Source organism: Rhinolophus sinicus, chromosome 12, assembly GCF_057876585.1.
Source record: "Rhinolophus sinicus isolate RSI-liver-muscle chromosome 12, RSI-T2T, whole genome shotgun sequence".
NCBI lineage: Eukaryota > Metazoa > Chordata > Mammalia > Chiroptera > Rhinolophidae > Rhinolophus > Rhinolophus sinicus.
The window spans coordinates 35,786,599-35,802,606 of record NC_142512.1 but is presented as its reverse complement, the minus strand read 5'-3'; the positions used below and the strand labels follow the sequence as shown (position 1 = coordinate 35,802,606).

The window sequence follows — 16,008 nt, the reverse complement described above, 5'->3', positions numbered from 1 at the left end:
TGTATCAGGTTGGAGGGCAGTGAGGCTGGGCTCAAGCCTGGGGTAGTGTGTGTGTGTGTGTGTGTGTGTGTGTGTGTGTGTGTGTTTAGTGGGGGGTAGAGGAGGGGATTCTAGGCAGGATGGCCATGTACAGGAAGTGCCTGAAAGCCACCAGCAGCTAGGGGACTCAGGGCAATGGGAGCCATTAAGGTTTTAAGGGGGCCGGAGGTTGTCAGGTTGGTGGTTTAGAAAACACACTCTGGCCGCCAGGATTGGAAGGCCCTTGTCATGTGAGGAGGGTGTCCACCCGAGATTCAGTGTCTGCTCTGGGTGGGGTTGGGGGGAGGGAAGGCCCCGCTGGCTGAAGCTGGGCAGCTCTGGGGCACCTCCCCATTCCTCTCCCCACCCTCCCCCCTGCTTCTGTCTCTGTCATTCACAGGGCCAGCCAGGCTGAGGCAGCCATGGCAGCAGCACTGATCTGGATTCCTCTCCTTTCGGGCAAGTTGGGGCTTTCTTCGGGGAGAGGCCCAGGATGAGGGGGTGGGATTTAGCCGTGATGACATAGAAGTAAAGGAAGTTCCTCAGGGGACAGGTCTGGGGTGAGGCAGGGGTCAGAAGAACTTTGGGGTGTTAATGCTGTAACTGGTGGGGAGGTGCAGAGAACTGGGGCTAGGAGCTGGGCGCTGGGTTGTGGGGCTGGGAGCCCTGAGGGATGAGGTGTTCTAGTCCAGGGTGGGCCTGACAGCACAGGCCTGGAGCATCATGGGCCTTTAATGGGCTGACTGGGTCGGCCTCTTTCTAGGCCCAGGCTAAATTTGGCCCTGGAAGGGTGCAGGGCTGGCTGGGGCAGGCCCTCTCCCTGGGCCTCAGGATCCCTTTTGCTCAGCTCCTGTTGGCCTCTGGCGCGGGCCCTGTTCCCTCTGTATATTAGGCGAGATGGGTGAGTGGTCCCAGAACGGCTACCCTCCTCCTCCAAAGGTTCCTTCCCTCTCCCTCACCCCTCCAGGCTTCCAGACACTCAGCATGGGAGTTCTTTTCCAAGTGCCCTTATCTCTCGCTTTCTCTCTCTCTTTCTCTCTCACTTTCTCTCTCTCTCTCACACACACACACCACCACCACCACCACCACCACCACCCCTCCCAGTCACACATCAGTTCCTGCTCGCTGTGACCCCCAACTGGGGCCTAAAATGAGGAGTGGGGGGCTCCTATGTATCCAAACCAAACTCAGCTCTGGGTCTCGTCACTGATTAAAGTGTGTGGCACCACCAGGGCCCCACCCTGTTTATTCCTGGGAGCGAGCAAAGGAACCCCTTCCTCTCACACTATTCTCTTGGCCTCTCAAGGGCACAAAGGACGTGGTGGGGAAAGAGAGTGTATCCCGTGCCCAGGACTGAGGCTAGTCTGTGTTTGGGGGGTCCTCTTAGGTCTCCTGACAGAGCTGGGGGTCACCAAGGCCCAGCAGACCACCCTGCACCCACTTGTGGGCCGCGTATTTGTGCACACCTTGGACCACGAAACCTTCCTGCGCCTTCCTGAGCATGTCGGTGAGCGGGGCCTGATGGACCCTGGGATGGGCTGGGGGTGCCCGGCCGGGGCTGGTAAAGTGTCTTCAATCCCTTCTCCTCCCTTCCACCAGCTGTCCCACCCACCATCCCTGTCACCTACCAGGCTCACCTCCAGGGACACCCAGACCTGCCTCGGTGGCTCCGCTACACCCAGCGAAGCCCCCACCATCCTGGCTTCCTTTATGGTACCCCCACCCCAGGAGATCGTGGACGGCAGGTCATAGAGGTACCAGCACGGACCCCAGTGGGCTGTGTCATCTGTGGGTGTTCATGTGTGGGTCTTCATTCACATTCATTTACATGCCTCTAATTTGGTAGTATCTCAGTCCCCTTCTGCCAGGCCCCAGCTGGACCACTTTTCTCCCCTAATCCCACCTCCTGGTCCAATTCCCCATCCCCTCCAGGTCATAGCCTACAACCGGGACAACTTCGACACCACCCGGCAGAGGCTGGTGCTGTTGATTGGGGACCCAGAAGGTATCACCTATCCCAACCCACCCCCACCCTACTAGTGCCAGTCTTGGGGGATCTCCCCTGGAAGGGTGTGTGTGGAAGGGAAGGCTTGGAAAGTAGTGGGGTGCAGAGAATCCTCGAAAGCCTCTGGAGTTGTATTCTTGGCTGCTCTGCTGACAGTCTGAGTGTTGCGGAAGGGCATTTGGGGCCTGTGATGTATGGGGTATTAGGGAGGAAGGAAGGTGTCTGAGAGGATTTGAGAGGAGCTTCGGTCAGTGGAAGCTTGGGAAGGATCCGTGCAGGGCTGGGTGCAGCCTGAGGTACCAACCTGGTCCTTCTAGGCCCCCTGATACCATACCAGGCTGAATTCCTGGTGCGCAGCCATGATGTGGAGGAGGTGCTGCCCTCAACACTTGCCAGTCGCTTCCTCACAGCCTTGGGGGGTCTCTGGGAACCGGGGGAGCTCCAGCTGCTTAACATCACCTCTGCCTTGGACCGTGGGGGCCGTGTTCCCCTTCCCATCGAGGGCCGCAAGGAAGGGTAAGCATGCAACCCAGGAGGGCTTCCTGAAGGAGGAGGCACCCTGCATTCTATCTGGGTGGTGGGCACAGAACACGGGTCTCCTTAATTTCCAGGTGGGGCTTTACCTGCCTTTACATCTCCTCCCCACAGTTCTAGGTAGTTTTGCAGAAGACATCTCTGCTGCAAGTATTTTTGCTGCAAACATTGTCACCACATAACTAATTGGCCATAAGGCAATTTTCCCTTAAAAGATAAAAGAACAAAAAAGAGGGACATTAAAAAGGACATAATGAAACATGAAAAATTAATAACAAGAAAAGACTTGATTGTGAAAAATGAAAATACATTGTTTTCGAAGTCTTTGTTCTTAATATTATATATGTATGTTTTGTTTGTTGTTTCATCTTATTTGACACCACACTTTTTCCTTATCTGCTAAAATTTCTTCATTTAAGAGAAGTATCAGTTTCCAACTAAAGAATTGATAATTAATGCTCTCGAAGACTTGTGAATGTTGTATTCTGCCTCTTTTATATTTGCATAGCTTGGTAAACTTTTGGTTTTGACGGGTGGGAAGGATGACTGCTCACCGAAGGATTTGCAAACTGAGATGTGGTCATTTTCTAGTAGAGTAAGCACTCTGGCTTTACACGTACCTTTGCAATCCAGCTCTCCACGTAGTTGTTATCATCCACGATTTTCAGACCACCACGTCTACCTGACACGGTATGGACCATTATGAGGTTTAAGAGTTATTCAACATAAAAATGGGAGTTCTGCGAGGACTTTGTCAATGGAGAAAAGAAACCAAACTAACAAAATTCATTAAGTCTCCCAGATGTAAACCAAACTGTCATCCAGTTAAATTGCCTTCAGGTCAATTAGTTATGCAGTGAAAATGCTTTCAGCAAAGATGTTTACTAGGAAACTTGCGGACACGCCCCACCACACCCAGCCACACCTCCAAGCTTCACTCTCCCGTCCACTTCCTTCCAGCCACCCCTTCCTCTCTTTCTTGCCTTTCCTGTACCCAAAACCTTTTCCTCAGCACCACACTTCCTGTGCCCCACGAGGACATAAAAGGTCCATCCTTCAAAGGACATTCCTGGGGGCATAAGGCCCCCCAGAAGACTAGACTGTTCTGTGTGCTCTCACCATAACCCCAGCTCTCAGGGTAGCCTTGTAACCCTCAAATCTCCAGTGCCCAATGACACCCTCCCAATTTGCTACTGGTGGTTTCTATCTGGGCCCAGGGTGTACATCAAGGTGGGCTCTGCCTACCCCTTCTCCACCTGCCTGAAGATGGTGTCATCACCTGACAGCCATGCTCGCTGTGCCCAGGGCCAGCCTCCACTTCTGTCCTGCTATGACACCTTGGCACCTCACTTCCGTGTTGACTGGTGTAATGTGTCCCTGGTAAGGAGGGACCCTGGCTGGGGGGGGTAAGGGGGGGAAGGGGGGACACGGGCCCTATCATAGTCTCCTCCCTCTCCCTTCTCAATCCAGTCCCTCTAGTTCTAGTTCTTTCTCTGATTATGATTATCGGCATTCTGTCTCTGTCTTCCTCTCTCCCTCCCTCTCTCCCTGTCTCTCTTTCTTTCTCTCCTCTCTCTCTCTCTCTCTCTCTCTCTCTCTCTCTCTCTCTCTCTCTCTCTCTCTCTCTCTCCCTCCACCTCCACCTTCTCCCACAAGAGGGCGAGAGAGTCCATAACCCAGACAAGCATTCGCTCCTGAAGTCCCAGAAGTACCCAACCTAACAGCTAGAAAAATCACTCCCACAGAGCAGTTCCAAAACTCTTTCCCCACCAAGGGCCTCTGTGTCACAGCTCTGTCGGCTCCCTTCTAAAGCGTCACCTAGCTAATCTGTGTGCAGTAAGGAACAGCTAGCTGTCACTCCCGTGTTATAAACCAGAGAGCAGTGGCTCTTTGGTTATTGAGCCGAGCTTTCTAGGGTCCCGAGTATACTCTGTTCCTGTGAATTGACAAACTGCACAGACAGGGACTGGGAATCAACATTCGTGAGCAGTTGCTATATGCTCGGCACTCAACCTGTTTTATCCTTATGACTACCTCGGGAGACAGGTTCCACTATTAGCATTCCGACTTTATAGGTGAGGAAACTGAGGCACCTAGAGGTAAGTCATCCCAGCAAAGCACTTGTCTGAGTCAAGATTCAAACCCAGGCAGTCAGACCGTAGAGCTGTGCTCTAACCATTGTTCAGTCCTGCCTCTCTGAGAATTTCCCTCCTGGCTCCTAGTCCAGTGCTTGTCCTGCTGGGTCGCCCAAGCTGGGAGAGGCAGGCAGGAGGAAACCCTGTGGTTGCATGGGGCAGTAGGTAGCGGCTCTCCAGAACCCCTGCCCTGTTTCCCCGGGGTCTCTGTGTCCAGCCAGTTGCTCGTGGGTCAGCCGTGGGCTCTCTGAGCAGGTGGATAAGTCAGTGCCGGAGCCTGCAGATGAGGTGCCCACCCCAGGTGATGGGATCCTGGAGCATGACCCGTTCTTCTGCCCACCCACCGAGGCCCCAGCCAGAGACTTCCTGACTGACGCATTGGTCACCCTCCTGGTGCCTCTCCTGGTAGCCCTGCTGCTCACCCTGCTCCTGGCCTACATCATGTGCTGCCGGCGGGAGGGACGGTGAGTGTGAGGGGCAGAGGGCTGGGAAGGCAGTGTGGCTGGTGTTCAATCTGTGGGATTCTTTGTGGCATTTGTGCTATGTGGGGACCCAGATCCTTCAGGGAGTGGGGCACTCAGCCAGGAAAGGAGTGAAGGGCCCCTTTCTTGGTGGGTCAGGGCTCGGGTCCTGCATGGCACCGGGAGGGGATTGTGGATAACAGTTAATCCCTTCCATTGCTTTTCCACAGGCTGAAGAGAGACCTGGCCACCTCTGAGTGAGTAGGGGAAAACTGGGGGCTGGGTGGGAGCCCCCGTACACTGTCAAGCTGGACCCTCCATGAGTAGCATAGACAAACCAGATTATTCTGGGATGATTATTCTGGGGCCATCCTCGGCCTCTGAACTCCAGCCCTGGGATGGCTGGATGCTGGATGCCTGACCTATCCTGGCCTGGCCTTCTCATTTTTTGGTCTCCATGGAAGAGCCTAATGTGGGATGGGACGGGGAGGGGACCTACCCAGGCTTCATAGGTCTGCTGCCCTTGTGGGGGAAAGAATTTGGGAAGCAACTTAAGAGCCTTTCAGCATACACACATCCCCACACACACTTTGCTGTGAGTCAGGCACTTGGGTTCCAGGCCAGGTTCTGTCACACAGTTATTATGACCTTTTCTGGCCTTGGTTTGTCCACCCGTGATGTGGTTGGACTAGCTAATGCACGTGGATGGTTTCAATTCCCCCCATCGCTTCCCAAATCCATCTCACCCTTATTTTGCCTAGGTTTCCCCCACTCATGGCTTTACCCCTTCTCCGTGCTCTAGCCCTTTTTCTTTCCCACTCCCTTGAACCCCAGCGATTCCAGGAGGCAGGTGTTAAATAAGTTAGGCTCCTTTAATTCCCACTGCGCAGAGCCTGTGGTGGGCCTGGCCCCGCTGCCTGCTTGCCGAGCCTGCCTCATTAATTGCGGTGGCATTTGGCCACCCTGCGAGCCTCCTTGATTAGCCACTTGTGTCCCTGTTTGGGGCTCAGTGTCAACCTGCGCTGCCTAGGCCGGCACTGCCCAGACCAGTGCTGTCCAGACCGATGCTGCTTCTGCTGCTGTCTCTTGGTCTTGAGCTTGAACTTGAACTTAGAGGCGTGCTTCTTGCACATGCGGAAGGAGCCCCATATCCCCCTGCCCGTCACCTGTTTGAGTAGGCCCTTGTCCACCAGCCCTTTGAGCACTCGCTTGAAGCGCCTCTTGTTGCGGGTCATATTGTAGCCTGCGGTGGTGAGAGCATTCCTCAGGAAGGTCAGGGACACACGGCTGTGCACCCCCTTGTCTGCCATAACCCCCAGGATCACCTTGGATATGCTGGGCTTCCGGGGGGCTTTGGGGCAGGCATGGCACCCAGTCTCACTCTTGCTAGGGGCTTCCAACACACTGGTCTGCAGACGTGCACCCAGGGCGCTGTTTGAGGCTGAGGGCACCGTTGGGGGTGGCAGTGCAGTGTCTTCCTGCATCTCTCCCTGGGGTGGGTGAAGGGAACTGGATGCAAGGACCTCCAGGATGGCGGCTGGAAGTCTCCACTGGGTTGCTCCTCGGTGGGTGAGGTGGGTCTCAGTTCCTGGTTTTCCTCAGAGGCTTCCTAGTAGGGCTCTGGCCCAAGCCTTCCCCTGGGTGGCCAGGAGGAGGAGCAAGGATGATCCCCCACAGCAGGCCTCCGCAGACTTGTGACTCAGGTGCAGAGGGTGGGCAGGTTAGCTCTGTGGTGACCTCAGGGGGACATTGTGAGGCCACCAGAATCCTGTGAGAGTCACAGTGGCCCCATTGTTTCTGGGGAGACGCCAGATAGTGTGGGCATCTGACATGCCAGGTATGCTGGGAAGAAGAGCTGTGGCTGTGTGGGCCAGATGGGTGGTCCCACAGGTGTGTGCATGCACATGTGTTCACGTAGATGCATGAGCGCCACGTTTCAGGTTGTTCTGAGACCCCAGTTTTAATTAAACCCACAATTTCCACCTCACCATCTCAACCTACTGTGTTGAGGAATACAAACATTTTTAGAATCAGAATTATGCCAACATTTATGAATTTTTAGGGGGGATAAATTTCCAGAGTGAATAAAATATAATTCCTTGATCTACCTAAGTTGATTTAATTCCTCAATCAACTTTCTATACAAAGCAATGAACAAGCTTTTTTTTTCTGTTTTCATTTTTTTTTTTTGATAGAATTTTTTCCCATAGAAGATCAGTGATTTTTCTATGTAAATTTTATAAGGAGAATTTTTTTCCTCCATTTTTTTGGCCTCTGCTAAATTTGATCAATTATATTTTCTGCCATTGAGATTGTGGATATTCTTTTCTGTTATTTCCACCACATCTAGCTTTCTTGGGTCAGTTTTCTAGTTCTGATGGAGTCAGGGAAATCTGCTTCCTCTCTCAATTTTGAATCAATAACCAATTTTACCACGTGTGCCATTAGCTCTTGTTGGTTTAGATTTTGTGTTATTTCTACAAATTCCTTTTTTTTTTTTTTTTTTTGCTTCAATACCTACCATGTTTTAAATTATCCACAACTTGTGATTCTGCTGCCCTCTTTTCACTTACGTCAGATTTTACTGTCTGGAAAGTCCCGCAGGCTCAGCAGCCCTCTCCTGTGGTCTGTGTGCCAGAGCAGGACTCCAGGGGCTGTGTGCTGATGGCGGAGTGTGTGTGTGTGTGTGTGTGTGTGTGTGTGTGTGCACGCGCACACGCCTGCCCATTCCTTTATTTGCCCAAGTGCTGATGTGGAAGGACTGTGAAGGAAGGCACCTTGGTTCTGGCTTCTGCTCCTGCTCTGGAAAAACATCCCAGAACATTTCTCCACCTGTGTGTGTTGCCAGAGTAATGAGACCCAGATGTGGGGCTGGGGGTGGGGAGAGGGCCCATTAACTAAGGCCCTTCATGCACAGGGGCATTACCTGCCTGGCTGCACCCAGCCTTCAGCATTCACACATTTCTTGCTTCCTTTCCCCCTCAGTTTCTCTTTTCCTGGGAATGGAAAATTGTGTTTTGGACAAACTGCTTGCCAAATTCCAGGCTCAAAAGCTCATTTTGACCCTCCCCTAGCCTTAGAGGGTGACTCTACCTCCTCCTGCCTGCCAGACAGGACGGGGTGCTACACCCCCCAGGAGGAGTGTGGCCCATTCAGCAGGAAGCTGGCAAGTGCTTCCTGTAGGCTAATCTCTCAGGCTCCAGCTGGAGTCTGTGTCCACTAACTGAGGGTTGGGCATGGATGAGAATCACTTGTCCTTGCCAGTTGATCTCATAACCTAGATGCAGGTGGGTTGCTTCTAGCCTACCTGAGGCCCCATTCCTTGAAGAAAACCAATTCTTATTTGTAATGAAAAGTCTGGGCTGTGTCAGACCTGGCAACCAGGTAGTCTGGAAAGATGTCTCCAGGCTGGGCCCTACAAATGTGGGTGGGTTCATGTAAAAGGACTTGGAATCATGCTTCCACTGGAGGCCATAAAAAATAACACCAGTGCTAATGATAGCAATTAAAGGCTCCCTATACTAATAGCTACTATTTGCCACATGCTGACCAGGAGACACATTCCAAGTGTTTTTCCTCTATTAACTCATTTCATTCATACAACAACTGCATTGTAGTTGAGGAACCAGCACAACAGAGAGGTTAAGTAACTTGCACAAAGTCACACAGCCCGTAAGCAGTGGAACTCACATTCAAACCCAAAGCAACCACTGTGCTACCCTACTCCTCAGAATGAACTAAAACTTGCCTCTGGATAGCAGAAAGCAAGCCCGTGAGAATATCAAATGAGAATGAGTCTGAGCCTTCTGAGGAAAAACTAGAGCTAGAGTTCAGAAAGGACTTCCCAAGGAGTGGGCTGTCAGTTCGCTCAGCTGCTGGGATTTTAGGCCAGTTGAGGGTGGAGCCTGGTGCAGGCCTCAAGAAGCCTTGGTCTCTGGGGGCAGCCAGTTACCTCAGTTGGTTACAGCACGATGCTTATAACACCAGGGTTGCCAGTTCGATCCCCGCATGGACCAGTGTGAGCTGTGCCCTCCACAACTAGATCGAAACAACTACTTGACTTGGAGCTTATGGGTCCTGGAAAAACACACTTAAAATAAATTTAAAAAGTTAAAAAAAAATTTTTTTAAAAAAGAAACCTTGGTCTGAAACAAAGACAGGGAAACAAAACTCATTGTCTGGAGTTAATCTATGCCAGGGGCTGACGAGGGTGGGGTGGAAGGGCTCAAGGTACAAAAGGAGCAAAGGAAAGGTCTGAGAGCCAAAGGATGAGATGGTCAAGACCTGGCAGGACATGGGCAAACAGCTTGGGCAAGAGCTAGGAGGTGGGAAAAGGTGGAGGGTGTAGGTTTGCCAGACTAAGACAGGGTTGGGGGCGAGGAAGAGAATTGGATGATCAGTAGTGGAAGAGAGTATTAGGGGAGGGAGCTGAGTGTTAGAAAGGACCTAGAGGATCTTCAGGGTATAAAAACAGAAAATAAAGCCCAGTAAATGCTGGCCTCTGGAAATACATATCCACTATGGGTATCTATTCATGTCTTAGTATCTCAAGAGCTCTTACCATGTACCAGGCATTTTTCTAAACACCCATTTAATCCCCACAACAATCCTATGAGGTAGGATTGTTAGCCCCATTTTACAGGAAACTGAGGCATAGTAAAGCAACTTGTAAAGGACACATAGCTTTGAATCCAGGCTATTTGCACCCAGAGCCCATGCCTCAGTCACTGGGCATTGAGCTGGCACTGTTTGTCCTCCCTTCACCCATCAGGTATGTGAGTCTCCTCCCACATAACAGGTGGGGAAGACTGTAGGGTGGCTCAGAGGCAGTGCCAGGCTGCACCCCAAAGCAGTGGGGGCTGACTCCCAGAGCTGATGACTCTGCTGGCCATGTGCCCTCAGCATCCAGATGGTCCACCATGACACCATTCGTGGGAACACAGAGGAGCTGCGACAGATGGCAGCCAGCCGAGAGGTGCCCAGGCCACTCTCCACCCTGCCCATGTTCAACGTACGCACAGGCGAACGGCTGCCTCCCCAAGTGGACAGTGCCCAGGTGCCCCTCATCCTGGACCAGCACTGAGGGCCTGCCCAGGTGGGTCCAGCTGGGCAGTGTCAGCCGCATTTTGGGGAACAAGGTGGCCTCTGTCTCAAGGCTGGAGAAGGTGGTGGGGGTTGGGGAAAGTCAAGGGAAGGGCACACAGACCTGCCCACCCTACTAAGGAAGCAGTGTGGGGTGGGGGTATGCTCAGCAGTGCCAGGGCTATATCCCCCAATGTCAGGCACTCAGGGTCAGATGTCTGGTCAGGGTGGGGAAGGAAGAGGAACCAGGGCCTGGACCTACAGCCCCCAACCCTCTTTTTTCCCTGCTGTTCCAGCTCCAGCCCTGGCCTCATCCTCCCCTCTCCCCCCATCACCAGGACCACATCCTTCCTCCTGATTCTGGCTCCGGGCCTGATGGACCCCAGGATTGGAAGAAGCCGAGATGGAAGGGGGCAGGGTGAGGGTATCTGGGGTAAGTACCCCCAGAATAAATACCTGCCGTTTTGTTCATCTATTGCTACCAGTGCCTTTGTCTCAGCAGCCTCCCCCCAGTGCTCATTGCCTCTATTTCCCCTTCTGCCTCCTGAGGAGCCCTTAGAGGCAGCCAGCGACTGCCAGCCTGCCCTTTGGACTCTTGGTGTTTGGCTGTTTACTCAAATTCTCTGGAAGAAAGAGGCACCTGCTGTATGTGGCCCTGATCTAAATCCTCACGTGAACCTGACAGCGGGGGATTACTGGATCATTTTATAAGAATACTGAGGCCTAGGGAGAATAAGTGACAAGGTCACAGAGCAAGCAAGTGACAGAGCTTGGATTCAAACCTGGCGTGTCTGCCTCCACACTGCCTTCTGGAGGGTTGAGAGGTTCTGGAAGCAGGAGATCCAGGTTACCTGCCCAGATGCCCTGGAAGGAGAGCTCCTTTGATAGTTGTGTAGGGAGAGAATCCAATCTAGACAGGGAGAGAGGGGTTGGGTTCCAGGACCCTGACTGCCCAGTCTCAATGCCCCCTTCCTGGTGGGCTCCTCCAGGGGCAGGACAGAAGTGTCACCAGCTTGGCTTGGTCCCCATGTGAGCCCTGGACAGCTGAGCTGGCCAGGAAGAGGCCTGAGTTTGTTTTTCCCACGTGGCTACAACCAAAGCAGGCTGAGCCACACTCAGTTTCATGTCTGACTGCTCCCTTGGAAGGACAAGCTGGAGAAGGGACACAGAGAAAGGAGGGAGTGGAAGAGCAAGGACTTACGGCCCAGGCCCCATGCCCTGGCTCCAGGTGGAAATTCCAAGAGAACCCAAACTAGAGCAGGCCATCAGCCAGATGTCCCTGGGCCTCTAAATCCCTTTTTGAGTTCTACAAACCATGCTTGGGACCCTCCACTGTCCTAGAGCTGACTCTCAATCATCCTTCCCCAACGCCCCCACTCTCCACCTGGGGCTGGGGGGCTGGGAGATGGGGGCGATGTGCAGGGAGTTCTCCCTCATCTGAGACAGGGGCCAGGCTTGGGGATAATGGGTTGGATGGACCAAGTGGGGTAGCCCCCTGTCTCATGGAGGTCGCTCCTGGGCTAAGGATCCCTGAGGAGGACTGAGTCTCTGAATACTGTTTCCCTGTGTTCAGAAATGGATAGGCAAGGGGGTCACGAAGCCCCAAATTATCCTTAGACCCCTTTCCCTTTTCTCTCACTCCCCAGAATCCCCACCTTCACAATATGTCTTGAAGTCTTCCCCTTCTCACAGCCTCCACTCTCACCTTCCCAGTCCTGTACCAAGATCTCATTCCTGGGTCGGCGTGGGCTGCTGTGTGCTGCCGTGTGCTGCCAGGAGCGCTGGTGGCCAGCGTGAGTGGCCAGCAGCTGGCGAGAGCTGCCAGGGGCTTCTGTGAGCGGCCAACCAATGACGGGCAACCGACTGCCTGGGCGGGGGGTAGCGCAAGGCTCATAACACCAGCATGGGCCAGGGACCTGTGTCCTACACAACTAGACTGAGAAACAACGGCTTGAACTGGAGTGGTTTGGGGGGGGGGGGTTCAGGGAAGGGGTGAGAGGCTGAAGAAGGGGTAAAAAAAGAGATCTTGCTGCTGGACCCTGCAACAGCGTCCCCATGCCTCCCTGCCTCTTCCCTGCCCCTCCAGTCTCCTCTCCAACAGCAGCTGGGCCCATTCTTTAAGAGGGAAAATCAGGGGGTCTCACCCCCCTGCTCTCAACTCTGACCAGGTGCACTGACTGCACCCACCACTCTGACCTCAGTACCCTGCTCTCCCTCACTCGCCTGCTCCAGCCACACTGCCTCCTAACACTCCCCTGTTTCAGGCCTTGGCCTTGGCTCTTCCCTCTGCCAGGAACCCCAGCCCCCCCAAATCCACACAACTCCCTCCTCACTGTGATCATTTTGGTCTCTGCCCAAATGGCAGTTCCTCAGAAATGCCATCCCCCTCCTCAGAGAGCCCCCTCTGAAGGGCCTGGGGCACCCTGCAGACCACGCCTCTCTCTGAGAAGATATGAGGTCTGACAATTAAGTTTGCGAACTCATCCTAGAAAAAGTGCTACATACCTCATTGCTGAATATCACTATGGTCACCTTTGAAGTACTCCCCTTGGGAAGCTATACACCGACGCCAGTGCATAGTCCACCCTTCAAAGCAATTTTGGAACTCTTTCTGGAATGGCCATCAGAGCTGTCGTTGTATTACCCTTGATGTCCTGAATGTCATCAAAATTACTTCCTTTCAATATTTCTTTTATCTTTGGGTAAAGAAAGAAGTCATTGGGGGCCAGATCAGGTGAGTAGGGAGGGTGTTCTGATAGAGTTATTTGTTTACTGGCTAAAAACTCCCTCACAGACGGTGCCGTGTGAGCTGGTGCATTGTCGTGATGCAAGAGCCATGAATTGTTGGCGAAAAGTTCAGATCGTCTAACTTTTTCACGCAGCATTTTCAGCAATTCCAAATGGTCAACTTGGTGAACTGTTTGTCCAGTTGGTACAAATCCATAATGAATAATCCCTCTGATATCAAAAAAGGTTAGCGACATCGGTGCAACAAGTTCACGAACTTAATTGTCAAACCTCATATGCTTCCTGCCCTAGATTTAAGTTCCAGGAGGGTAGGATTCTGTGTGCCCCCAGGGGGTGCGGAGCCTACACACAGTAGGCACTCTGGAAAGACGTTCTGAAGGAATGTGTGAAGGGAGGCCGTCAGTCTGGGTTGCTTAGAGCTCTTAAGGAGATTGCTCCTCTCTGGGCAAAGAGGACAAGCAAGGCCATTACTAACCAGTATGTTCTGGTCCCTTCCTGCTGGGTGTCCTATACCCATTAGTTAGTTAGTTAATCCAATAAGCATCTGTGGAGGCCAGCAGGGCCTCAGTGTTGGCACGGTGTATGTGCTCAACAGACAGTTGTTGACGGAGTGGTTCTTTGGGTACCCACACCCTGCAACCACATGGGTTCTCTGGCAAGCGGGTGCCTCTGACTTCTCATTTGTAATTGCCTCCTTTCCCTGGGGGCTCCTCATCTGGCCGAAACCAGGAGCTGCACAGAGTCTGCTCAGCCAGCCTGCAGTCTGCAGTGGCTCCTCCTTCATCCCTGCCCCCTTGAGGAGGGGTCTGCCTGCTGCACGTCTCTGTGCTCTCGTCTCAGGCCTCCTGCTCTTATTGAGCTGGCAAAGGTTGGGAGAGTTCAAGGCCAGTCCCTCTCTTCCCTCTGCTTCCCAGCGTTGCCTTGGGATCTTGGCAGTGACTTCCTCCCAGATCAACTCCAAGGAGCACACGGGAGCCTGGCGCCCGGCCTGGGAGGAAGTGGCCCAGACAAGTAGCTGGGAGGATGGCGTGACTGTAGAGGACACCGAGCCGTGCCTGGGCACACATGCGCGCATACCCAGCCATCCCTGGCAGCACAGGGGAGGGCATGGAAACACTCAGCCCCACCCTACTCACTGAAGGGTAAGATTCCACTGGGCCGTCATTCCCCCCGCCCCCACTCCCAGCCAAGGAGACAAAAAGCCAAAATGTTCCCCTACCTCCACCCTGAGATTCCACCTCACACTCCACTCCACCCTTCGTTCCTGTGGTCCCACAGTCAACACTGTCCGCAAGGCCCAGTGAGTGGCCTCCACCTTCACCCTAAGCAGAGCATCCACACGTGGTCTGACTCTAGACATTTCCTTACCACCTCTCAATCGGTGAGGAGGATCTCTGCCAGACATGGGGACACGGGACACCACCTACAGCTGGCCGCAGCCCCCACATGCACGCTCCTTCCTCATTCTTGAAACACACACAGCCCATTTCACAGAAAGCGCCTTTGGTGCATTTGTTGGGCTTTGGGGTCATGTTGAGCAGGGCTCAAATTGCAGGACCTGCGGAGTGTCAGGTACCTGGCAGCTCCCAAACATAGAGACATGATTACATACAAGCTCTTGCGTGATCGTCCCCAAACCAGAGGTCCGTGGGGTCTCCCTGTCTCCTAAGATCCAGGTTTAAGTTTGCTTAGTTTCCATGGTGAGCCTTGTGAAGAGTTTAAGCTCTCCCTGTGAGTTTGGGATGGGGGCTGAAATTCTCATGCTCCTGGGCACTGGTCTGCCTAGCGCTGTGCTGTCCGGTAAGGCAGCTGCTGGCCACCTGAGGCCACTGAGCACTTGAAAAGTGGCTAGCCCAAATCGAGGTGGGCGGCAAATGTAAGGAAAATGATAATGTTGGGGCATAGATTGGGTTAAATCAAGTATACTATTAAAATTAACTTCACCTGTTTTATTTTATATTTGTAGTATGGCTGCTCGAAAATGAAAATGACATACGTGGCTCATGTTATATTTTTATTGGGCAGCACTGGTTTCATGGCTTCTCCTTTACGTCCACTCCAGATTGACCCAAACCCCTTTCCTTACTTCCTCCAGAACACCTGCTCATACCAGGCTTTTGTGTTGTGTATCAGAGTTTTCTGAAGCTTTGGGGAGTGGGAGGGATTGGCCCCACAGCAGAGAAGTCACCTAAAACTTGATTATGTGGTCTCCGTGTTCTAAAACGTGCTTTGATCTCCATTCACCCCATCTTTCTCTTCCTCCCACTGTCTCATGCAGAGAAAACCCCACTTTCTTCAGCACCTGCATGCACCAAACTCACCTCCCTCTGGGCCTTGCCATGTGCATCCTCTCCCGAGCATTGGAATCTCCTTGTGTGTCAGGGTTCGTTTACCCTCCTAGACAGGGGCCAGCCTTCTTCCAGGGTCTTGCTTCCTGGTCCATGGACATCGCTCAGCTCTACTTGGTACCCTCCGGAGCACACACCAGGAAGGGGACACAGAGGCATCGTCGCTCACCAGCACGAGGACCCCACTGGCTCTAGAACTTCAGGACGGTTGTCCCCCTGCCATGCAGCCTCTCCTAACACTTCCCACACTCCTCCCTGTTCCACGCACCCCACCCTCATTCATCCTCACCACACTGACAGACCTTCTGTCCTCTCTCATGCCTATGCACTCACATCCTGAATGCTAGACCCATACATTCTCAGTTCACGCAGCATCTTTTCTGCTGCCATGTGTGTGGGGAAGCTGTCCCCACATTTACAGACCCCCGAACCATCCTCAAAACACCCATACATGTTTAGGGCCCCTGTGAACACAGACACATTTACTCACAGGTGGGCGGACCCCCAAACAGTGAGACATTCTCATCCACACAGAGACGGCTGGGTTGGAACCACCTCACTCAATCACACAGCCGCCCACGCTCACGGCCACCGTGCAGCCTCCTCCTTTGGCTCCTGGCTTTGAGAGCAGCCCCACACACTCTGCATGCCGTCACCTGAGGCTCTTACACCCCAAC

The 16,008-nt window shown here is 53.1% G+C and overlaps 1 protein-coding gene across 5 annotated transcripts; it reads left to right on the top strand.

The window, feature by feature from the left end:
- Positions 1 to 319: 319 nt before the first annotated feature.
- Positions 320 to 10,706, top strand: SGCA (sarcoglycan alpha). 5 transcript variants are annotated; one of them, XM_019730934.2, is made up of 10 exons: positions 320 to 477; positions 1,406 to 1,525; positions 1,618 to 1,772; positions 1,951 to 2,023; positions 2,341 to 2,539; positions 3,775 to 3,937; positions 4,948 to 5,156; positions 5,384 to 5,410; positions 10,056 to 10,248; positions 10,574 to 10,706. In XM_019730934.2, exons 1-9 carry the CDS (start codon positions 441 to 443, stop codon positions 10,234 to 10,236), a joined length of 1,164 nt encoding a protein of 387 aa, XP_019586493.1. In that variant the 5' UTR covers positions 320 to 440; the 3' UTR covers positions 10,237 to 10,248; positions 10,574 to 10,706. The 5 variants fall into 5 exon arrangements, with proteins under 5 accessions (XP_019586493.1, XP_019586492.1, XP_074176030.1 ...); XM_019730933.2 differs by having other exon boundaries at positions 10,532 to 10,706; XM_074319929.1 differs by lacking the exon at positions 320 to 477 and adding an exon at positions 782 to 919.
- The last annotated feature ends 5,302 nt before the right edge of the window (positions 10,707 to 16,008 follow it).